The sequence below is a fragment of the Gorilla gorilla genome, chromosome 8, assembly GCF_029281585.2.
Source record: "Gorilla gorilla gorilla isolate KB3781 chromosome 8, NHGRI_mGorGor1-v2.1_pri, whole genome shotgun sequence".
Classification (NCBI taxonomy): domain Eukaryota; kingdom Metazoa; phylum Chordata; class Mammalia; order Primates; family Hominidae; genus Gorilla; species Gorilla gorilla.
Window position 1 is genome coordinate 61,758,273 of NC_073232.2, and position 25,963 is coordinate 61,784,235.

The window sequence follows — 25,963 nt, forward strand, 5'->3', positions numbered from 1 at the left end:
GTAATTCCAGCACTTTGGGAGGCTTAGGCAGGTGGATCACGAGGTCAGGTTAGCCATCTTGGCTAACGCGGTGAAACCTTGTCTCTACTGAAGATACAAAAAATTAACCGGGCCTGGTGTCACATGCCTGTAGTCCCAGCTATTAGGGACGCTGAGGCAGGAGAATGGCGTGAACTCGGGAGGTGGAGCTTGCAGCGAGCTGAGATCGTGCCACTGCACTCCAGCCTGGGAGACAGAGGGAGACTCCATCTCAAAAAAAAAAAGAAAAAGAAAAAAATGTACATATGAATGGTGGTTGGTTTAACATTTGATTTAATGTATCCTATTTGTATTTTGTGATGTCTTTGTTATATCAGAATGCAGGACACATTAGAAAGACATGACAGGGGAGCAGATGATGTTTAGTCACTCAGGTGAGACAACAACAGACTGAAGTATATGAGCAGCTGTGGAGTTGAGAGAAAAATGACACGAGATATATTTATTAGGTGATGATTTACCTGCTTATGAGGCTGACATGTAGGATTTGGTTACCATCCAGATATGAAGTTAGGGCTGGGAGGTAAGGGAACAGGTCATGACAAAGTTCTTGTTCTTTGCAAATTGTATAACATTTTAAATGACTCATCCCATTTAAAGAAGAAAATATACGTCATCAGTATTTTTCCGAGACCTCTGTCACTCTAAGAGTTCTGAAAAGAAATAGCACATTTGAATTGTATATATTTCTGAATGAAAGTGGAAAGAAGTTATTGGAAAGGTGATATATTCTAAAATTTCTTTTTATTTTTAAATTTAGGGCTGTTAGCATTTTTTATTCTAGAGATAAAAGTGGTCTGCTACTAAACTAAAAATGATTTCATTTTGGGTGAATTCTGATTTGTGGTGGCTGACTAAGGTACAAGTCAGAGCCCTGGCACTGCAGGATAGAGAAGCATAATCTGCTATTAGCCCAATTTCGCTGCTGGTTCTCTAATCTGTTGCGCTAGCATGGTTTTCCTCTTGATTCTACCTCTTCCAGGTCACAGATGACAAACAGAGAAAAGCTGAATGAGTAGCAGCAGGATAGGAGCAAAATCTTGAGGTTAACTCACTGTTCTGTCTGACCTTTCCAAGGGCAAGCAAAAAAAAAAAAAAAAAAAAAAGACTATTTCTAAGTTCTTACTAATACAAGCTATTCATTCATTAATTTATTCAACAAATACAAATGTATACCCATGATGTACCCTGCAAGTAGGCTGGTGTTAATTACTTAAAATTGTACAGGAGGCATTAAACACAGGTAAAACACCAAAATAAGGGCATCCTTGATAAATAGTATGTACATTAATTGCCGTTTGTTCATAACTGAAATGAATCAGAAAAGTTGACTTATGTAATACATTAGCAATACTTATTTGACTACTTTTTTACAAAATGAATAGCCACTTATTTCCCATTTTATTTGGTTTATAAGTTATTTTTATACATATTAAATTGTTTTTTAAAAGGTCATTATTGGACTAGTGACAAGTACCACATTTCTCATTAAAGGTGTAATGATTTGAGGGAGGTTCTAACATTTGACGATGACATATATCATTTATGGTACATTTACTGTTATTTAAATGGAAAAATGCAGCATTTATGAGTCATAATCATATCTTCAGCTCCATTGTTTTCAATGAATGTTAGCCTCTAACATTGACAGTTTCCAAGGCATGATAAAACTTGTTTTCCATTTGTGGAAATAAACACCTCACCCAAACACTGTTACTTTTAGTCTTAAAACATAAAAGTTATTGTACAATTTTAAGCTAAAGAAATGCCATTGCTGATTTTATACTTAAGAATAAATATATATTCATATAATAGTTTATGGCAGTTTCTACTATTTCATAAGGGGTTTATATATTTGTGTCCCTTCGGTATAACTGGTATTGTGTGTGAAGTGTTTGTGAACGTGAACAGTAGAGTTGTTTCATTAAAATTAACAGGGTGCAGTATTTTAGTGCCAAATTAAATCAAGTAAAATGAACTACCAGGACATTGTAATTAAAAGAAATAACAGCAACTTAACATTTTTATACCAGAAGCATCATTATCAGTGTCCCCTGAATTTGGGGGTACTAGGCATGGCATCTAGAAATGGCTTTTGATTTATTTTCAATGTTTCCAAAGAAAAGTGCAGCAAGTATTTACTTCAGTGCATTTTTTCCCCCATGAATAACCACCAATAAAAAATGCATCATTTCTTGTCCTCCAGGCAATACAGCTAAAGTATACATTGAGATTCAGGATGAAAATAATCATCTCCCAGTGTTTCAGAAAAAATTCTACATCGGAGGTGTATCTGAAGATGCAAGAATGTTTACTTCTGTACTCGGAGTGAAGGTATGAGGAATTATGTTAATATACAGAACTAAAATAAAAGAAAAGCTCAGGTTTTGCAGATAAGCTGTAAGCCTGTAGTTTGCATTAACTGCATACTTATGCTGTATAAACAAAAGCCTGAAACTTGGAGCTATATTAGTTTAGTTATCTAAACTCAATACAGATTATATCAGGTAAACACTAAGCAACTTTTTGAGTTTCATTTTACTATGAAAATGGTAACAAAATACTTATCATGTTTTACATTGAATAAGATGTTGAAATGTATATCTTTTCTTAATGGTTTGTATTCCTCCAGTAGGATAACTCAAAAGATTCTCAAAATGGAATCTCTAATGACAAATATAAAATTACCACTTCTAATAGAAGAAATAGTGGAATAAATTAACCATTTTTTTCTGAAATTTTGAATTTTAAATGCTGATTGAATGAAAGTAAAAAAATAACACTACCAGTTTTAGTACTTTACTAAAAGTTACAAAAACCTTGATGTCTCAGAGAATGTTGGCTTACTTGGAATTTCAAAAATGCGGTATCTAAGACCAAAGTTGTAAGTTTTCAATTTTTTTCTGTATTTATCATCAAATGTTTATTACTAATTACTATTATAATTGTTTATAATCAAATGTTTATGACTATTTCTAATCATCTGTGTATTACTAATGTTTTATTACTTAAAAATTTTAAAGATTGAATTTTACTGAGGAAAAAGTTTAGATGCTAAACATTTTGGATTCTCAATTGCAGAGTTAATTTTGGACAGCATTTCAATGGTTAACTTGTAAATAGCTGTAAATTGCACATAAAACCTAAACATCTCTGGCAAATCTAGCTTTTGATTGCTTCTAGTTTTCCACATGAGTAATTGCCTTTCTTTTCCTGTTACCAGGAGCACCATGATTAGAGCTCTTCTTACATGTAGTTTTATCACCTATCAAACACTCTCAGTAAGAAAAAAATTCAACCTAATTGGGTTGGGCTTGCAAAATAGCTCTTCCACTATGCTAAGTACAGACCCCTGACCTGAATCACCAGTTTAACTAAAAGTAGTCCACAAATCTGTCACTCATTATATTTAATTTATGTTGTTATCCACAAGCAGGAATCCTTTATAGCTGATTTTTGTCTTATTTTATATTTTAGTCTCATTAACTCTTAATTGATTTAGTTCTATCATTTAGTCAAATATGTTTGAGTACCTATAATGTGCTAAACACTGTTCTAGAAGTTTGATATAGAGCAATTGACAAAGCAAACAAACAAAGTTTCCACCCGAGTAATGCAGACAAACTAGTTGAAGAAATGAATAGATGAGTAAGTTATGTAGTGATAAATTCTAAGGAAACAAAAAAGTATGGTAAGGGAAGAATGAGAGTGGTGCAATTTTAGATAAGAAAGTTAAGATAGTTCTTTTTGGATAAAACTGAAACAGTGACCTGAATAAAGGAAAAGATCAAGACATGGATTCTTAAGTGAGCAGCATTCTGGGATTTCTTTGTAAAGCCCTAAAGGTAGACAGGGAGCTGGAGGCTAGTGTGAATGAAAAAGTCTGGTAGGAAATGAGATCAGAAATGTACCTGGGGCTAGAATATGGGATTCTTTCTAGGTGTGTTGGAAAGAAAGCCTTTGAATGATTTAAACAGTTATGACATCATCCAATATAAAAAGATTATTGTAGATGCTGCATGGGGGATGTTGGGAATGGGTAACACAGTGTTTTGGACAAGTATAATTTAATGCATGACGAGTCCAGGCAAAATTTGACGGTAGCTTGAACAACGTTGATAGGCTATGGAGACCTTGAGATGGGGGTTAAAGGATAGAACATATAGGATTTGCTGATGAATCATACATGGGACATTAGGAAAAATCAAGAATGACTTGGTGGTTTTTGTCCTGAACAGATCCCCATACCTCCTCCACTGCCTATTGTGATGGCAGTAATCAAGGTTTGTGAGGCTTTTTCAATACAGAAACCTAATTCTTGGCAAGGCATTTGCAAATGCTGATCTAGACTTGAGAGAGAAATAAGGGGCCAAGATGAAATCACCCAGAAAATGGGTTTGACAAAAAAAAAATACAAAGACTAAGCTTTGGGAATTTCAGCACTTAGAGATCAGGAGAAGAAGGGTTTGGGGATACTGAGATGTTGCTGCCATGAGGTGACAGGAATACAGGGAAAATGCAAGGTCCCTGAACCATGGAAAGAACAAGATTGATAAAAGAGGATCGTTGACTGTCAAATGCTACTGTGATTAGAATGCCCTTGTGGATTTTTACATCACCACTTATGTTACTAATCCTATAGTGTGATGTAGGAAAAAAAGATAAGCCAAATGTTAAACTAGTCCATTAATAAAGGAGATTACTCAAAAGGCATGTGATGACTATAACAAGGAAATTTAGTGGGTGGCATTATCTGATGGGATTTACTTCAGAGGAATTGGGACAGAGTGTCAAAGGAGACAGAAGGATGCTTGCCCTGTACTCCTGGGCTCTGTGCTATGTAAATTATGGTAGCCACTACTGGGAGATCTACAGAAAGCAGCATCTTTTGTCAAGGATGGGTAGAGGGAGAAAGAAGGAATCAAAAAGTATAGGTAATACTCAAAGGGAAAGTTGAATATTTAGGGGATTTTGTTGATGATGGTCTGTGATTTCCAAGGGATTCCGGCGAAAGTTTGGTAGTAGTGTAAAAGTCAGGTGAGAAACTGAGTCTTAATAAGGTGTGTAAAGACATTGCATTGAAAGAAGCATCTGGGTGAGGAGATATGCCCTGGACAGAATGCATGGACTTCTTCTGATGAAATATACAGTGATGGGATTGATTGTGTCTCCAGACTACTGAGAACTCTAAGGAACCCTCCCCCCTTCAAACTATCAGTGGGTAATTCAGACTAGGGAAAGGGGTCCTTTCTAGGAAACCAACTTCATGCAATATAATGTACTAGGTACTTTATACAATAGTGAGAGAAAGAGGGGAGAGAGAGACAGACAGAGAGGGGGAGAGAGAGAGAGAGAGAGAGAGAGAAAGTTTAGAGAGAGAGAGAGAGAGAGAAAGAATGTGTTGATGCAAGTGTATGCTATAATAATAAAGTCAAGTAGCAGAGCGCAAATTGTCTTGTGGATTCAAAGGAAGAAAACATTTCAGTTGGTAAATGAACATAAAGGTTTCTGGAGGATGAAGAATTTAAGACTAGCACTGAAGGGTGGTTAGATTTTTTTTTCCAGAGTGAAACATATGTGAGGAAGACAGTCTAAGTAGAGGAAACAAACTAAGTAAGCCAAAACTCAGAAGAAACAAAGTGCGGAGCATATCTGAGTGATAGGAGGCAAGGGATTTACGAGCGGAAGGGAGTAATAAATACTTAATGTTTAACAATTCCAGTTGCTGCCTTTAGCCTTGAAGCCTGAAATCTTCTCCTTTCCAGAATTTCATCAGAGCATGAGTTAAGCAGTTCTTCTCATTTTATACTTAGAGCAACAAAAATATTAATGGAAACAGCACTGAATCAGGACCAGTTCAGCTGTGGTGTTTGAAGGAAGGAAAGATGATTTTAAAAATGGGAAGTAGCCCGTGATTGTGAAAGAGGTGTTTCTACCAATTGCTATACAATATTAGGTAATGGTAGATCATCTACCATGAATGCAAGTTAATTTTTGTTGGTTCATGATATAACGCAGAATGATAAAAGTTAAATGTAAATATGTGCTTTGTGTAAGAAGGGAAAGAAGAAATGTTACATAGAATAAGATTGACAAAGTAAGATAAGACTTTGAAATAGCAGTGAATAAGGCTATATTAGCTTAAAAGATGAGTAGTGAATTTGGGGCATTATTTTTAAAATATGCTACAGGTAAAGTGACACAATAAAAACATTGTTGAAGTGAATTATCCAATATAAGTAATAATATAATAAAGACAATTGTATATCTGCTCTGAAGTGGCATACCTAATATACTTAAAAACTTAGGTTCTAAGTTCATTTTTTTTAAAGAAAATATATACTGTGTTCTTACTCTGTACTGAAAATATGGAAGCAACCAAAATAGGTTCTCTCTACCCTTACAGAAGCCACATTCTAGTAAACCAGACCACCCCCCCCCGAAAAAAAAGTAAATAAATAAAAACATATGTTATAATTAAATCTAGATGGACAAAATACCTAATTTAGTTTCAGTTCATGTTTATACTATACTGAGTGGAAAGAATATAATTATCTGAAATTTAGGTGAAGGTAAGTTTTAAATTATTCTGTTTGTACCACTGAGTTAATTTAGGTGAAGTCTCTGGTTTTAATATACTCACATTGTCTGAGTATAGTAGACACCATTAGTTGGCTATTTCTCCTACCTCACACTTTAACAGAATTTCAGTTTTATTTAGGTATTATTTTTGGGGATCATGTGCTTCGGGGGAAGTGAAGCCTATTCCAAAGTGGTGAAAAATGGCTGGTCAGAGCCAATCATGCCTGTCCTGTTATCTTTGCAAATGATTGGTTTGCACGTGGATATGTGAGTCATTTTTGAGCCGTGATTGTTGAGGGAGGTCTCCTGAGGATTTTCTAGGACAAAGATATATACAGACATGTAGATACTTGATTTCTGGCTCAATAATTTGAAGGCTCATGTCACATTTAAGTACATGAATTGTATCAAAAGTGCACAGAACAAAAAGTTATCTGAGAAGATCTATATTTACTATGGTTTCATGCTGCGTATCTGTGTCACAACTGGTTCTACCAAGTTGATTTCCATTAGTGACAAGTAATCAGTCATTTTAATTATGAGGAGTGCGAAAAGAAAATCCAATGGTAATTCGTTTTTCTTTAGTCTTTAAAACAATTAGTTAATATCAGTTAAAATATAACTCTTACTATATACTTAAAATAATTGAAAGCAAAGACCTGATCAGGTATTTGTACACCCATGTTCATAGAAGTGCTATTTACAACAACTAAAAAGTAGAAACAACCCATATGGGGCCCGGCGCGGTGGCTCATGCCTGTAATCCCAGCACTTTGGGAGGCCTAGGCGGGCGGATCACGAGGTCAGGAGATCCAGACCATCCTGGCTAACACGGTGAAACCCCGTCTCTACTAAAAATACAAAAAATTAGCCGGGCGTGGTGGTGGGCACCTGTAGTCCCAGCTACTCAGGAGGCTGAGGCATGAGGATGGCATGAACCCAGGAGGCAGAGCTTGCAGTGAGCCGAGATCACGCCACTGCACTCCAGCCTGGGCGACAGAGTGAGACTCTGTCTTAAAAAAAAAAAAAAAGAAAAAAAAAGAAACAACCCATATGTTCATCTATAGATGAATGCATAAACAAAATGTGATATACACATACAATGGAATATTATTTAGTCCTAAAGGGAAATAAATTCTAATACATGTTACATCATGGATTAATGAGGACATCATGCTCTGTGAAATAACCTAGACATGGGCAAATATTGTATGACTCTACTTACATGAGGTTCCTAGAGTAGGCAAATTCATAAAGACAGAAAGCGGAATGTTGGCTGCCAGGGTTTAGGGGTGGAGTGGGAGGAGGTAAATGGGAAGCTGTTGTTTAATGGCTATTCTGTTGCCGTTTGGGAAGAAGAAGATGTTTTGAGCATGAATGGCAGTGGTATTTGCAGAACAATGTGAATACACTTAATGTCAATGAACTGTACACTGAAAAGTGGTTGAAATGCTAACTTTTGTGTTACGTACATTTTACCACAGTAAAGAAAAAGAGGAGAGAAGGCATCACTTTTATTGAAAGAATGTGAAAACCTTTTTTAAACTATTTTTAATTGGTATTCATTCCTTTGAAGCTCTTATGAATGTGAAGCTTATGTTCAAATTCAGAAGTAAAGATTTATATTAGTCAATTTATTTTTCTTGACTATGTACTGTGTTTTTAAACATTTTATTTCATAAAACACCAGTTGCAACAGTATGGGAGTGATGTGCATTGTGGGAACATGCTAATCCTCTCAGCCTGCCAGGAGGCCATATCAGAATCTGCATTACCTTGTATGTTGAAAAAGCCTCCCCACAATTCTGATTCCTCCTTCTCTAGGGCAGGCCATTAGTTGAACATCATTAACTGAAATGTCCTACACCAGCGGTCCCCAACCTTTTTGGCACCAGGGACTGGTTTTGTGGAAAACAATGTTTTCACAGACAGGAGTGCAGAGGGGGATGGTTTGGGGATGACTGAAGTGCATCACATTTATTATGCACTTTATTTCTATTATTATTACATTGTAATATATAATGAAATAATGATAAAACTCACCATAATGTAGAATCAGTGGAAACCCTGATCTTGTTTTTCTGAAACTAGATGGTCCCATCTGGGTGTGATGAGAGACAGTGACAGATCATCAGGCATTAGGTTCTCATAAGGATTGTGCAACCTGGAACCCTCTCATGCGCAGGTCATGATAGGGTTTATGCTCCTATAAGAACCTGATGCTGCCACTGATCTTACAGGAGGCAGAGCTCAGGAGGTTATGTGAGCCATGAAGAGTAGCTATTAATACAAATGAAGCTTCACTCAGTCACCCACCACTCACTTCCTGCTGTGTGGCCCAGTTCTTAACAGGTCACCGACTGGTAGTTGTCCATGGCCTGAGGGTTGGGGACCCCTGTCCTACACTAATGAAAAATGACTGATGAATATGGTTACATCAGAATAGCAGACTGCTGCAACAAGGGTGCTATAAATGACTGAGTGAAGCAATATGTTAAAAGCAAATACTCACAACATCTATTAAAAATATATATATCTCAAAGGAGCGGTATCCAGAATATAGAAAGAACTGTAAAAAAGCAACTATGTGGTCAACAAAAAAGAAATAGAAAAAGTGATGAATACTTGTAATATTTGTAATTTTTTGTGTGAAGAAGGAAAGTTGAAGCTAGGCCTTTGAACATTAACTTTTTGTTTCTGCTGGTCTTTGAAGAAATGTTAATGGATAAATATTCCCTAATTCATAATAATAACTGTGGTTTATTTGTCATTATTATTTTTCTGAGAACTGTGAAATGTCATTTACTTATTTTAGCCTACACTCTTTAAATAAATAAATAAAATGAAGAATAAATAAAATAATATCAATTAAAATAAAACAAGTAAATTAAAGCATTGATTTACGCAGTAGATGCAATTATTTCTTATTGCACTTTTGGGAAAATTGAAGCTCAGTAAGGCTGGATAACTTTCCTAGTATTACTCAGCCGAATACCCAGTGAAGTTGGAATTTAAAGTTAGGTCTACCTCAGTTCAAGAACTTTTCTTGTAACCTCTTACATTGCTTCCCAGGAGAAATGAGGCGTAGAATCCTGCTAGAAAATAAGAGAACATACTAACTTTCTGTGAAAAATTAGGAGACAAGTAAAAAGGCAACCGATTTCTTTTCAACTTGAGATGAACTGTGTAAATTGTGACACCCCCTGTTAAGGTAACAAGTAAGATTTGATTTTAAAAACACTTTTCAAATTGTTAACTAATTTTTCCAGTTTATTGCATGTTGTCTTAACTGCAAAAATAGCATTTATTGCAAATACAGGGAGATGTTAAATGTGATCAAGATTAATTTTTAAAAACTCTGAATTATGAAGATATTTTCCAGAAGTTAATGCAGTGAGGATTAATCTCATTCTTTACAAGTTGCAAATGTGGAAAAACAATGTCAGAAAAATTGAGTTATAATGTTGATTTGATCTCTACTGAAAGTTAAAAAGATTTTGAATATCGTATTTTTAAATTATTAAAGATGCCAAATTTAAGAAATTTGTGGACTAAAAGAAAATAATATTGTGAAAAAGCAGCAAGAAAAAAGACTTAACACTTAATGGCTGATTGTTTATTACATTTTCAAAATAAGCACAAACTGGTGATGAGAGGTTTCAGCAGAGTGATGCCGTAGGTAGAAAAAAGCTACAGTCATGGTCAGAGGATGCAAATTTCCTTAGTAGCAAAAGGTATAGAAATGTACAAGGTTAACAATGTAGGGTAATACATAATGTTTCTAGACAGAGGTTAGGGCTCCTGGGGGCTCCTGGTCTCCATCCCTGTCCCTGCTCACCTGGGTCTTAGGTAAAACATCTCCAGCACATTTCTGAATTTTTAATGTATTTCCCCCAAGTAGCATCTCTTTAATTTACAGAGAACAGTGCATCACAGGAGCAATAAGTAACCTTCCCAACATGTGCAGCTAGTTGGGAGTGAGGCTACAATTTACAGCCTGGCATTCTGCTTCCGAGACCAAGCTCAACCACGTTTCCAATGGAAGAGCACTGGACTGACATTCTAATCACCTGGATTTAGTTCTGGGCGTGCTCTTATCTCTCTGTGAGACTTTATGCTCCATCACTCTGTGCCACAGATATCTTCTCACATAAATATTGCTGTAGAAGCAGGTGCCCTTTAAAATCTTTAAGCTGATGGTTTGCTTATTTATGTGTTATTTACTGTTACAATGTCAAGTGTCCTGTGACAACTGTTATACTTGAGAACCACATTTTAGAGGTCAAATAGCATAGATTACTTAGTTCTGAAATCAAAATCACCATTTATGTTTTACAGTATTTGTGGTTTATGTTACTTAAAAGCTAGTGAGTTATTTTGTGACAATTTTCTTCCTAGTTACATATAGAACAGATGTAGACAAGAACCAGCCTGAAGTAAAGGTCCAATAAAACACTAATTTTGGTTCCGCATTGCCAAGTATGAGGAAACTCTCTCATGGTTTCAAGGGAGAGGTGTTTTCACACGGTCTTACTAATCACTGGTTTCCTTCCATCTATGGCCATACCACCCTGAATGCGCCCGATCTCGTCTGGTTTCCTTCATGTTTTGGCACGGTATTTGACCTTGTGTGGTTTGTACTTTGAACTAAGCAAACATATGTAGGTGCCTGAGGGTGCATTGCCTTCTTGACTATGACCCTGTAACTGAATCACTGTATGTCTAGTTTAGCACTTAAACCAATTATACTGTTATCGTTTATCTGTGTGCATGATTTTCCTACTAGAATTTAAATTTCATCTAAGCAGACATTATGTTTTCCCATCAACTTAAAGACATTATATATTGGGCTTAACATTTCAAATTGGTGTTTGTTTAAAATTTTATTTATTGATTTTAATTTAGTTTATTTTATTTCAATAATTTTTGGGTACAACAAACACCCGTGACACAAGTTTACCCATATAGCAAACCTGCACTTGTACCCCTGGATTTTAAAAAAAGGTTAGCAAAAAAGTATTTTGGGGAGAACAAGTGGTTTTTGGTTACATGGATAAGTTCTTTAGTGATGATTTCTGAGATTTTGGTGCACCTGTCATCTAAGCAGCATACACTGTACCCAATGTGTAGTCTTTTACCCCTCACCTTCCTCCCACTCTGTCCCCCGAGTCCCCAAAATTCATTATATTATTCTTATGCCTTTGCATCCTCATAGCTTAGCTCCCACTTGCAGATGAGAACACACAGTATTTGGTTTTCCATTCCTGAGTTACTTCACTTAGAATAATGGCCTCCAACTCCATCCAGGTTGCTGTAAATGCCATTATTTCAATCCTTTTTATGGCTGACTAGTATTCAATGGTGTATATATACCACATTTTCTTTATCCACTCGTTGGTTGATGGGCACTTAGGCTAGTTCCAGATTTTTTGCAATTGCAAATTGTGCTGCTATAAACGTGTGTGCAAGTACCTTTTTCATATAATGACTTCTTAAAATTTTATTTATTTTTACATATACTCATGTCTTTTAACCTGTTTAACACATGCTGCATGAATGATCATTTCAAATTAGTAAAATACATTTTACATTAAACTCTTTTGGGCTGATTACAACACAGAATAACATCACCCTGGACTTCCCTGTGGATTTCACTTCTTGCCAAATTAGAAAATCAGACTTGATGACAGCTTTATGAATGTTATGCATATATCATAGTTTTACATTTATTTAGCCTCACTGGTGACATCAAATGTGAAGATTTTTTTTTTCCTGAACAACTGGGCTATTTTTGTTATATGATCACAGGCTATACTGTACTTAATAGTTTCCTTTTGTTTTTTTCCACCGAGACTCAAAGTCAAATATTTGATCCATCTTTAGCAATTTTAGAAGATGAATGCAATACAAATTGTGGTATACTGACTTTCTCTGATTTCCTTTATATATTTTACGTTTACTCTCTATCATCTTTTCTTTCAATTATTTTTAGATTATATCATATATTTTTAGAAAATACTTCACATTCATTTTGAAATTCTGTGGCACAAATGCAGACAGATGATTACAAAAAATCTACTCTGTTTCTACACTGTATTCTGTATTTTATTTTTAAAGAATATATCGCCATTACTATAGTCACCATGTTGTACAATATATCCCTTTACCTTAATCCTCCTATATAACTGAAACTTGATATTCTGTTTCAAATAGTCTAATCCTGCATTTTCTCCTGTACTAGTTGAGAACCATAAAAAACATTACCAGTTGCTGATACATAGCATTTCTCCTTGTTAGTCTGAACAAGTAAAACATTCTTGTTATGTTCTTTTAATATAAGTGGACAAGATGAAGTCTATTTTTGTAGATGTCAGTTGAGTATACAATGAAATAATTCTGCATATGTTTTACTCTTCTTCCCCCTCTCCATACAAATCAGTTTTTTTTTTATTGTAGAAGGGACACCAAAAAATATCATTCTCCTAGCAAACAATTTATGCCTATTAATTTGAATGTAATTTAATTAAAAATTGCTTTAATTCATATTACTTATAATAGAAATCGGACTACTTTTCCCAGACTATAATTATCTGAAGAATGAGGGAAGCTTGGATGTTTCAAAATAGATGAGGCCGGTCACAGTGGCTCACGCCTGTAATACCAGAACTTTGGGAGGCCGGGGCGGGTGGATCACGAGGTCAGGAGTTCAAGACCAGCCTGGCCAAGATGGTGAAACCCAGTCTCTACTAAAAACTACAAAAAAAATAGCCAGGTGCAGTGGCAGGCACCTGTAATCCCAGCTACTCAAGAGGCTGAGGCAGGAGAATTGCTTGAATCCAGGCGTCTGAGGTTGCAGTGAGCCAAGATGCCACCACGGCACTCCAGCCTGGGTGACAGAGATTCTGTCTTGGAAAAAACAAAAACAAAAACATAGATGTAAAGCTGCTCTGATAACTGGAAACTTTTTTGTTTGTTTGTTTTGATATGGAGTGTATGCTCTGTCACCCAGGCTGGAGTGCATTGGCATGATCTCGGCTCACTGCAACCTTCACCTCCCTGGTTCAAGCAATTCCCCTGCCTCAGCATCCCAAGTAGCTGGGATTACAGGTGAAAGCCACACCCAGCTAACTTTTTTGTATTTTTTTTTTGTGTGTGTATTTTTAGTAAAGACAGGGTTTCACCATGTTGGCCAGACTGGTCTCGAAACCCTGACCTCAGGCAGTCTGCCTACCTCGGCCTCCCAAAATGCTGGGATTACAGGCATGAGCCACAATGACCAGCCTGGATACTTTATTTTTAAAGTAGAGAGTTTAAGGACTTTTTATGAATTTGAAGAGCCACTGGACATGATACATGAAAATAAAGTAGTTTATTTGGTAAATGGCCAAATAATTTTGCCTTTCCTAAACTTGCTGGTGGCTCATATATTTTAAAGTTTGAGTGTACTCTAGCAGTATTACAAATTTATTAGATGTCTGCATATCTCTCAGATGATTAAATGTGTAACAATCCAAGGTATAGGTATGCAATACTATTTTTGGAGGTAAGCTTGCATTTACTTTTAGGAGGTTTTATAAGTTTTAGAGTAGTGATGATTGTGTGTACTCTCCTATATTATGTTTCAAAGGCCATATCCTCCATCATCTGTAGAGCAGGAATATTGACATTTGGTTCTCCCTTTGAAAATCTCAGAATTTTTCTGAAAGTGAAGGCTGCATTGCAAGGCACAATTCAGAAGATAAATTGGGCAAATAAAAATTACTTTTGTCTGAAGATGTCCTGTAATGTCTTGAACCTCCATTTAACTTTGTGCTGTACTGACCTGACACAGGAGATCTATAACACAAATATAAGGGGAAAAAATGAGGAAATTTAGCTTTTAAAAATTGTTTATTCATACTTCTATAAATGTATCTTAATTTTGAATTGTCTATTAATATTTCCAATAAGAACGGTAAAGTACAAGAGTTCCTTAAAGTGCGTTATGAAGAAAGTTTAGTTCCAAATAAGCTGTAAGAAATAAATGATTCTTCCTATTAGTTTCAATTAATTTACCTTAAGGGAAACCTGCAGGCCTGGAGAGAGATTTTATGCATAAAGAGAATACAATTTGCTCTGATTAGTTGTAATTCACTGAAAATCTGAGAATTGCAGAGACTTTAAAATTTTTTTATTTTTCTTGTTTTTCAAAAACAGGCAATGAAATGCCTGGATTCACAAAAATGCATTCTAGTGAACAAAAATAACATCTAAACTAGGCATCTCCATCAAGTTGATTCAGAAACTTTATGTGGTAGCTAAACTAGTTTTTATAAAGATAATTCTCTCTTTAATAATGTATCATTTTACTTGTTTCCAGGATTTTTCCCCCTAGACATTTATGGTCTCTTAGAAACCCAGTAATCTAGAAAAGGACAAAAGTCAGTGAGGCTCATAGTAATTTGAAAGACTGTCACCACCTGAAGCCAATAGACCCCAAGATATGTTGAATGCTGATATCAAAAAAATTATTTTGTTCTTTTTTTTGAGACAGTGTCTCACTCTGTCGCCCAGGCTGGACATGCAGTGGCACCATCTCAGCTCATTGCAACCTCCGCCTCCGGGTTCAAGCGATTCTCCTGCCTCAGCCTCCCGAGTAGCTGGGACTACAGGCATGTGCCACCATGCCTGGCTAATTTTATGTATTTTTAGTAGAGATGGTGTTTCACCGTGTTAGCCAGGATGGTCTCGATCTCCTGACCTTGTGATCCGCCTGCATCGGCCTTCCAAAGTGCTGGGATTACAGGCATGAGCCACTGTGCCCAGCCTAAAAGAATATTTTTGATGTATAATTTTTATTACAAACTGCATACATAATGCAACCTGCATATGCAAAATCACACAGATTCTAAGTGTGCAGCTAGATAAATATTTACAAAGTGAACACGGTAGTGTAACCAGTGCCCAGGTCAAGAAACAGAGCATTACCAGTTCCTGTTCCACATCCCCGTAAGAATAACTAGTATGACTTCCAACCATAAATTTGTTTTTCTTGTTTACGATATTTTTATAGACTTAGGAAAATTGTATTTCTTGTTTAGATTCATTTTCTCACACTATATTTGTGAGATTCATCTATGTTATTATTGCATGTAGTAATAATTGATTCATTTTCATTGCTCTAGAGAATTTCATTGTACAAATATACTACAGTTAATATATCCCATATACTGTCCATATAAGTTGTTTGGGGTTTCTTAATATTACAAATATACTTAGGAGTAGAAATTCTAGGTAACGGGATATTCATAAGTTCAGACTTAATAGATAGATAATATCAAACTGTTTTCAAAAATGTTTTACTAATTTATATCCCCTCAGCAGCATCTGAGAACTTCAGTTGCTTCACAATTTGATTTTGTCTGATTTTTTTTTTAGTCACTGTGATGAACATGTGGTGGTTTCTTGTGCTTTGTTTACCATTCCCTAGTAGTTAAGATAGTCAAATGTCTCTTTATATATTTTTTGCCAGTATTTGTATCCTCTTTATGTGGCGACTATTTTGGTCTCTTTCTAACATTTTTCTCTGGACATTCTGTTGTTTGTTTTGTTTTCTCATTAAGTCTTTAGAATTCTTTATATACTCTGGATTGCACATCTTTATTCAATATATGTATTGGATATATCGTCTCCCAAGGTATGGCTTGCATTTTCACCCTATTTTTTATGCTTTTTCATGAGCAGAAACTTTTAATACAATTTATTATTTTTTCATGTTGAGCAACTTTTTGTCTTGTTAAAAGCCCTTTGAGTAACACAAAAACATGACTTTTTTATGTTTATTTCCAAAAATTTTATTTCATATTTTATGTTTAGATTTACAGTCCATATGGGATTTTTTTGTGTGTTTGGAGTGATGTAGGAGGTCAAGATTTTTTTTTTTGATTTCCCATGTGGATATTTAATTGACCAGCATCATTTTCTAAAGAGACCATTTTTTTTCTCCACTCTACTGACGTGTTCTCTCTGTTCTACGTCAAATGGTCATGGATGTAAAGGCTTATTTCTGAATACTTTATTCTATTTCATTGACCTGTTTGTCTTTGCATCATTCTGCTATCTGAATTACTATAGTTTTATAATATCTGATAGTGTAAGTCTTCTGCTTATTTTTTTGTCTTCAAGGTTTGTTGGCTTCTCTTGGCTCTCTCTGTGTGCTCATTACCAAATAAGGTTTAGAATCAGCTTATCAATTTCCACAGGAGATATATATAGATATATATATAGATATATGTATATATATAGATATATAGATATATGTATATATATATAACTTAACTGCTAGGGAATTGAAAACAAACCACAAGAAACCAACACATGTTCATCACAATGACTAAAAAAAAAAAAAAACCGACAAAATCAAATTGTGAAGCGACTGAAGTTCTCAGATATTGCTGAGGGGATAAAAATTAGTAAAAGATTTTGGAAAAAGTTTGATATTATCTATCTATTACGTCTGAACTTATGCATATCTCCTTACCTAGAATTTCTACTCCTACGTAATTTGTACGACAAATTTGTAATATTAAGAAACCCCAAACAACTGATACGGAATATATATATACATATATACATATATATATATATATATATATAGTGTTGGAATGTTTATTTGTATCCAATTGGTCTACAGATATATTTAAAGAGAATGTCAGATATACAATATTGAGCAGAGGTGAACATATTTTTGGTCTGTGTTTAAACAAACCAGCAAAATCTCTTCTTCTATGAAGAAAAACTGCATGAGTGGGTTGGGTTAGGGGCTGGAGAAAAGTATTAATAGCATTTTTAAAACTATATATTCTCTTCTTTCTTACAACCCATGGTGTATGGCACTGCCAAATTAAGGAGTAGATGTCAAATTATTATAGTATTTCTGTAGTTTTTAATGACTCCTTTCTTTTTTTTGAAGATCCTATATTCTTTTATTACTTATGTTTTAGGAGTTAGTTTTTGGTTTTTTGTTTTTTTTTGGAGACGGAGTCTTGTTCTGTCGCCCAGGCTGGAGTGCGGTGGCGCGATCTTGGCTCACTGCAAGCTACGCCTCCCGGGTTCACGCCATTCTCCTGCCTTGGCCTCCCGAGTATCTGGGACTACAGGCATGTGCCACCACGCCCGGCTAAATTTTTTATTTTTAGTAGAGACGGGGTTTCACCCGTGTTAGTTAGGATAGTCTGGATCTCCTGACCTCGTGATCCGCCCGCCTCGGCCTCCCAAAGTGCTGGGATTACAGGCGTGAGCCACAGTGCCCGACCTGTTTAATGAGTTTCTAAAAATGCAGGGAAGAGAATTGAATTCTCATGAGAGTACTGTAGAAACAAAGAAGAAACGTGAAGCTGTAGAGATACAATTTTAGAAATGTATATTACATTTCTAAAAATGTTTAACAGGCTTGAAATTAAAAGGAAAAGGAAAAAGATTATTCAACTTTCTGTTAAAGTTATTCTTCATGGAAGATAAAATAATTCTGACAAAAGGGGATAAGCTAGTATTTTTCTTATTGGTTAGCATAGTTTATTCCATCTAAATATTAGTCTTCTCTTTACTTAATGTTAAGGAATTCTCGATATTTAATGCTTGGTAAAACAATGCCACATAGTGTTCTTGTCATTTATAGCAAGAATGCATGTTTTAGGAAGATGAAATACTATATTACAGGTGGTAGTAGCTAAGAGGTGCCAATAATCAAATACCTTAGGTTGGATCTGAAAGACAGGGTGGTAGGGAGATTGAAAGTCAGTATGAACTAGCATATGTGTTTACTTTGGGTCTTGGTTTCAGAATCCAGGATTATGAGCTAGTATAGTATCATTTGGACCTGAAAAAATTGCGTAATCATGCCAACATGTCAAAAACAGATTCATAAATCCTTCAAAAACGTAAGCACAGACACAGTCCTTGCTGATGTTTTATAATATAGGGCGTTGATAAAGAGCCCAAAATGGGCAATAGAAATAAGTGAAAGGGAACAGTCTGCATCTTAGAAAAGGCAGTTGGAGGGATTTCGACACTCAGCAGAGAACAAATATCATAGGAAAAAGTAAACAGTGTGGCTTCCAGACCCAGAAGGCAGTGAGCTCTGAACATATTCACTTTGAGATTAAGTAACATTTGAATAGAACAAGACCAGTTGATACTGAAACAACCTCTTTTGAAGAATGGGCTCTTTTTGGGCTCAATATTCTGGTTCAGAGCTAAGATGAGAGTGTAAGATGCAGCTGAGCCCAAAGGTGCCAAAAAAAAAAAAAAAAAAAAAGAGGCATACATGTGGGCAGGAAACGACTAGCAGCTCCTGCTCCAAAAACATGAAGTCATGATAGGAATTACTACAAGAACATTTTATTTAAGTCAATGTTGATTAAAGTTTAACCAAATGTTATGGGTATGCTAAATAGGAAGACTGTGAAAGAAAGGTTAATGAATATAATACATAAAGGACATTATAAAAATAAAGTTTTGATATATTTAAGTCTAACTGTTTTCCAAAAGCATAATAAGGACAAATGTGAGGTTTTATTTAACCATGAGTCGGCTGTGTAACCAGGAGTGGACAGGTTTCTTAATTTCTGTAAGCAACAGGTCTGCAGAGTGATGACAACACTAGCTAATGAATTTTATCTGAATATAAATGAGAAAATGCACATAAAGCACTGAGCACGGTTTGTTCCTCTCTCTGAACTTAGACATTCTCTAAATAGACATTCTCTCAATAGATCTCTCAATAGTCGTTGTTACCTATGTTACCTGAGTTGTTCTTTTTCCCTGTAAGATAATAGTAATCTCAAAATCAAAATGTTTCAAACAGCATGCACAGTGCATACATGTTATTAAAAACACAGTTTTATTGAACACACAGCCATTTTTCTTTGCCCTTAAAACTGAATACTGGGCCTCTCTTTCCAGAATTCACCTTCAGCATTAGTATAGAATGCTAATTTGTCTTCTTAATAGTAGAATAAGGAATTATAAGAAGCTGAATACAACATAATAGATTCCTCCATTAAGTCACTAGATGAGTTCTCTTTGAGATACACCTTAGTGTATTATTTTCATGAAAATATTATTCCACTGAGGAATACTCAATATAACTTTTCTAAATCCTTGTATATTTTAAATGAGATAGTTGGTTCTCTTATATGAATACTGACCAGATTAAAATGTGTGAGGCATATTTATATGTTTTAAATGAGTAGTATTATCTTAGCACCATGTTATAAAGTATTTTTGCATAGAATTTTCTTGTTGTCAATGGTTATCTATATAGCTTGATATTTTTCTTTCTGGGAGTATGGTAAGCTTAAGACAAAATAAATAATTATCTCTATATGTACAGGCATGAAGTCCTGAGAAACAAACCCTAACAGCACAGCTGGAAACACTTCAAACAGTCTTCAAGCAGTATCAGTATAAATTTGTCCAGAGAACAGTTTTTAAAAGAATATTTCTTTTTTTATAAAGGCATATTGAAGGTTTTTTGGTCCTTATACCACAGTATATCATAAAATGGAGTGAAATTATATTATAGTAATTAATGTACATCTGCTAAGTGGAAATAAATCTTGAAGTTCTCTTAATTAAAGTAGGAAAAAATGGAAAAGGCAGTGAAATTTATTAAATAAGTTTTCTTTAGAAGGAGGGAGCACAATCCATATAAAAAATAAGCCCAGCCTGGGAAAGGCCAGCAAGTTAAGAATGTTTATAGAGAGATCATAAATACCCCATTGTATATAGATATGGTCAACATTGCCATTTTTCAAAGTAAATGTATTAATAGAAAGTTCTGAAAGGCAGAAAATTTATTTTTCATTATTAAAGAATGAATTACCTATAAAATATTGAAAAACAAAGCAGCTCTTTCTCTGGCATTAATGAATCACAGCATGACACATAATCTTTTCTGCCACCTCCTGAGAGTATTAATGGTCTATTATGCTAGTAATCATCATGAAAATTAGGGGTAACTAATGAGAAAAGAAAAATAATACAATGAGAATGTGTATCTCACTGACATTTATAAGGGTCTGATTAGCATTAAATGCAATTGAATCATTGAATTATCTTTCGACATGAAATTTAATGAAGTAGCATCACTAATAAGGATACAAGCAACTCTGTGTCCTGCCAGTTTTGTCTTCTGCTTTGTCCTGAAAAAGAGGTGTAGAGATAAAGCTGCTTGTCTTAATCTAATTCCTACTGGACTTAACAGTATCTACACAGAGGGAAAAATGTGAGAAATATTAGATTGTAATTTTTAATGAAAGCTATCTGTTCAGTACAGGTATTATCTGTTTCTGAACCAAGGAACTTGATAATAATCTTCAGCCCACCACATACTTTTCTCGGTACAATCAGTTTTTTGGCGAACTCTGCATGGGGGCTTGGAGTTAAAGACTATATGTTCTGCTCACCAACTGTGTGATTTGGGGTCATTAATTTAATCTTCCATGGTTTAGAAATGGCACCCATGGAATGACTTTTATTCTTTCTAACTACCAGAATTAAGAAATTTTTATGATACCCTCCTTGTTAAAGGGTGTAAAACAGAGCAGGACACTGAGTCAACTTTCAGATGATTTCTTACATTTCCCAGATCTTCCTCAAATATAGTCTTCTGTCTCTTACTCCTTTTCAGTACAAAACTCAACCTGCATTTAATCACCCCAGTAGTTGTCAGTGTCAGCCCCTGAAGATTTGGCTGAAGAACAATTTGGTTTAGAGCAAGTTGGCCAAAGGCGAGTAAGTTAAAGACAGATTGAGCAGTGCTATTTGTTGGCCAAATCAAATCAAAACAAACCAGTTTTTTTTTTTTTTTTTTTTTTTTTTTTTCACAAAAACAGGCCGGGCACAGTGGCTCATGCCTGTAATCCCAGAACTTTGGGATGCCTGGATTACAAAGCTATAGGATGGCATGATCCTAGTTTGCTGGAAGAATACACACACACATATACATATATGAATACATAGAATACACACAAATATGTATATGTATATGCATATGTGTGTATATATGTGTGTGTATTCTTACATATTTTTATATGTATACATATGTGTATTCTTTCAGTAAACTAGGATCATAATATCCTATATGTATATGTGTGTATGTACATATATGTATATACATATGTACATCACAGAAAAAAAGGAACAAACACCAATGTGTTAATGATGCCTGTAAATGGATAAAATTATAAAGTTTTTGTATTCCTTGGTCCATTTACATTTAATGGTATTTTTCTAATAAGCAAGAAGCAAAAAGCATTTTATATATTAAACACATTATAAAAGACTATTGGCCATTTACATTTTTACAATTTTTCATCTTTACACATAATACAGAACATTAATAATTAGATGTAAATGATGTGGGAATATTTTAAAAGAAAAACAGAGGGAAAAACAAATACATTCTAATAACTTTGCAAAGAGATATGCGTGTATTACAATTCCATCAGTGGTTCATGAAAAATAACCATATTTTTAAAAAATAGCAGTTGGGGCCAGGCACGGTGGCTCACACCTGTAATCCCAGCACTTTGGGAGGCTGAGGTGGGCAGATCACTTGAGGTCAGGAGTTCGAGACCAGCCTGGCCAACATGATGAAACCCCCATCTCTACTAAAAATACAAAAATTAGCCATGCGTGGTGGCGCGTGCCTGTAATCCTAGCTATTTGAGAGGCTGAGGCAGCAATGTTGGGGTGATCAGACCCAACAACAGGTAGTGGGGGCGACGAAGTCCACAGAGTCAAAGGAATGAGAAAAAGACATTTGAGAGAGAAAGTGGGACTAGGGGTCCATCACGAGTGTGGAAGCTGCAAAGGCCCTGAGCTCTGGGAGCCCACGCTATTTATTGGTGCCCAAACAAACAAAAAGGTGATGTGGATGTGGGGGTTGAAAGGAAACAGTGTATCAAGTGAATGAGAAACATATGGCTGCTTGAGATAAGGGGAGTGCTAGAAGCAAGGAGCCAGCAAGTCTCACAGACATGCAAGCCCTGCATCAGCTTCTCTCCCAACACTCAGCTTTTCTCCCAACAGAGGAGAATTGCTTGAACTCAGAAGGTGGAGGTTGCAGTGAGCTGAGATTGTGCCACTGCACTCTAGCCTGGGCAACAGAGCCAAACTCCATGTAAAAAAAAAAAAAGCAAGTGGGCAATTCATAATATTAACATTTTACCAAATTATCTCAAAATGGAATTGTAATGTTGATCATCCTGTATAGTAAATTGTTTTGGGGCCAACTCTTCAGATAAAAATCACTGCAATCTCTGACCATGGATGCTTCCACAATATTTCATCTCAGTCCTGATCAGATCTGTGTCATTTACCTGTTGTAATTTTTTTACTTAGTTCCCAGTATATTTTGTGAACCACAATTCACATCAAAATATCGCAAGTGTTAAAAATATGTATAATTTTATGTAGACAAAAGTAATCTAGCATACATATTTTAGAAATATTATTCTTAAGAACATAAATACATAGTGGCTTGGGTTTTTTCAATGATAAAAAATTATGTATGTCTAATAATTTAGTCCAGGTGTGAACGTCAAAAGATAAATTTTATTATGTGTACTCAATTTTTCTCTTTGCTCTATTGGCATAAACGTTTTTGGTCATGCTCAATTAGTTTCTGCTGCCTAAGCTAAGAAAATTTTATCAATGATTATTTTTACTTTTTTTATTTTTATACATTTAGGGGTTACAAGTGGATTTGTTATATGGATGTATTGTGTAGTGGTAAATTCCCAATTTTATTGTAACCATCGCCCTAATAGTGTACCCATTAGGTAATTTCTCATCCCTCACCCTCTCCCACCCTCCCACCTTTCTGAGTCTCCAGTGACTGTTATTCCACTCTCTATGTCCAGGTGTACACATTATTTAGCTCCCACGTATAAGTAAGAACATGCAGTATTTGGTCTGGCTAACAAATCCTGAAATTGTAGGTAGTATAGCTGCATCCAGCAAGACTATTTCACAGAAATTTTACTGGTGTTGGAGCCATTTCTTTTTAGCAAACTTGTAAGTTGGTACTCATGACACAAAATACATCATGTTATAAAATATAAAAATAACTATATGTGTGCATGTGTATACATATGTGATATATACATATGTGTGTTTTTAAACACACACACATACACATACAGAGAGAGAGAGAGCACGAGGGAGAGCTCCAAAATACCATCAATTTAAATGAAGGACACTGAGGACAGACACTGTTTTTTTGAGGGTTGTTTATATTAACATGTTACAATTATATAAATTTGAGGAGACAGATCTTATTGTCCCATGTACAAATAGCACCATTCTAGTCCATAACTACAGTCTTCTTTACAATTAGTGTCATTATAACAATACTAAAGGCATTTTGTTTGGTAATAATTACTTTCATCATAGCCCTTTATATCCAGTATATTTTGAAAATTATAAATTTATTTTCCAAGGTAAAACATTTATAAATTGAATTATATTTGCCTCGACATACTCTTTTACTATAAAAGCAATAAGAAAGTTTTTTTTAAAATTTTTGTAATAGAGCTTTTTGTTTCTGTTTGTAAATTTATTAGATAGGCAGTAAAATTGTCAGAATTTACAGAGGATTCGACATTCAGATTTAATTTTCAATTGCCCTGCTATTACTTTCCTTTGACTTTCCATTACATTTAGAAATTAAAAGATGAATAGACTTCTTATACACTATTCATATTTGAAATCATTTTACAGTAAGTTCATTTTACAGTAAGTTCAAGTTTGCTTCGTGAACCCTGTGTTCTTAAAATATTAAATTGTTTTATCTCTAGGTCAAATGACTTGTACTGTTAGCATATTAAAATACAAGTCTTCCTGCTCTATTGCAAATTTTGGGCCCATGGGTTGAATCTGTGGCCATGTAATTTTTAAAAAGATGTTTATTATGAACTGTGAAGTCTTCATTATATGTAATATGCATAACACCTATTTAATTTGAATTTCTAAATATTCCAGTGGTTTCTCAGTAACATTTTCAGAAATTACAAGTTAATATTGAACACTGCATTGGAGTACAAAATATTTGTTTTACATGAACAAGATTTAAAATGAATGAAAAAGTACAAATACAAAATGTAGAAATTACAAAGAGGATTTATCAGCTTATCATGAAGCAAATTTTAAGTATAGAATATAAAGTTATGGCTAGCCGCGATGGCTCAAGCCTGTGATCCCAGCACTTTGGGAGGCCAAGGCAGGCGGAACACATGAGGCCAGGAGTTAAAGACCAGCCTGGCCAACATGGCAAAACCTCGTCTCTACTGAAAATACAAAAATTAGCCAGGTGTGGTGGTGCACACCTGTAGTCCCCGGTACTCGAGAGGCTGAGGCACATAGACATATTAACAAAAGAAAACACATGTATAATTTGATCTTTCTATTTGAGAGAAAAAAATTAGTTTGAATGTTGGTTTTGAATCACAAAATGCTATTAATTTTTACCAAAAATGCCTATACTTAAACTATTTATGAATGGTATACCTTTTACAATAATTCTGTAGGTATACATGGTAAATCCTTCAGCATTCAAATCAAATTAAATAGCATACTTGTTATTTCAAACTTCCAAACTTCTATATTATTCCTTAGTTACATTAGTCTTCATTAATCCAAACCAAATTCAGCTACTGCTTCTTGGCTCCCACCCTCCTGATAAGCATCTTATTATATCTGTATCATTATAAATATTTTCTATTTAAGTGCTTTTGCTTTGCTATCAATAAATTATATAGCATTCAGTAAAGAGACATCAATAACTATACTTTCCTCAGTGGCAGATTTATTCTTTAGCAAATATTTTCTAATTACATTCTACTGGCCATGAGACTTATGAGATCCAAAGACGATTCAGAAAATGGTCCTGCTTCCAAAGAATTTATAGCCAGTGACACGATGCAGAAAGTGAAAGGTACATTTAAGTGTACAAAAAGTGATTTTTTAAAAAAAGAACAAATAGAAGAGATAAGGAAGATAGCTACAAAGTATTCAAAGATCTCAGTAGTAAATGCAATAGTAAAACAACAGCTAACCTTGATTTAGGTTTACTTTGTACCAGGCACTGCATTTTACACCCGAGTGAATATTCACAGCCAACTTATTCAGCATGTCCTATTTTCCTCATTTTACAAATGAGGAGCAAAGCCTTAGAGAATCACTTGCCCAAGCTCATATATCTAATAAGTGGTAGAACTAAACTCAAATCTGTCAATTCTAATTATTGATGTCTCAACCACTATGATAGTCTTCTATAGACATTTAAGCCAAATATTAT

The 25,963-nt window shown here is 34.9% G+C and overlaps 1 protein-coding gene across 1 annotated transcript in view; it reads left to right on the forward strand.

Moving 5' to 3' along the window:
* Window positions 1–25,963, forward strand: part of PCDH15 (protocadherin related 15) — a 1,796,064-nt gene that overhangs the window by 1,700,202 nt on the left and 69,899 nt on the right. The window contains exon 29 of the mRNA XM_055352068.2: window positions 2,246–2,373. Within this exon, the coding sequence (XP_055208043.2) occupies window positions 2,246–2,373 (128 nt within the window). The remainder of the gene's footprint in view (window positions 1–2,245; window positions 2,374–25,963) is intronic.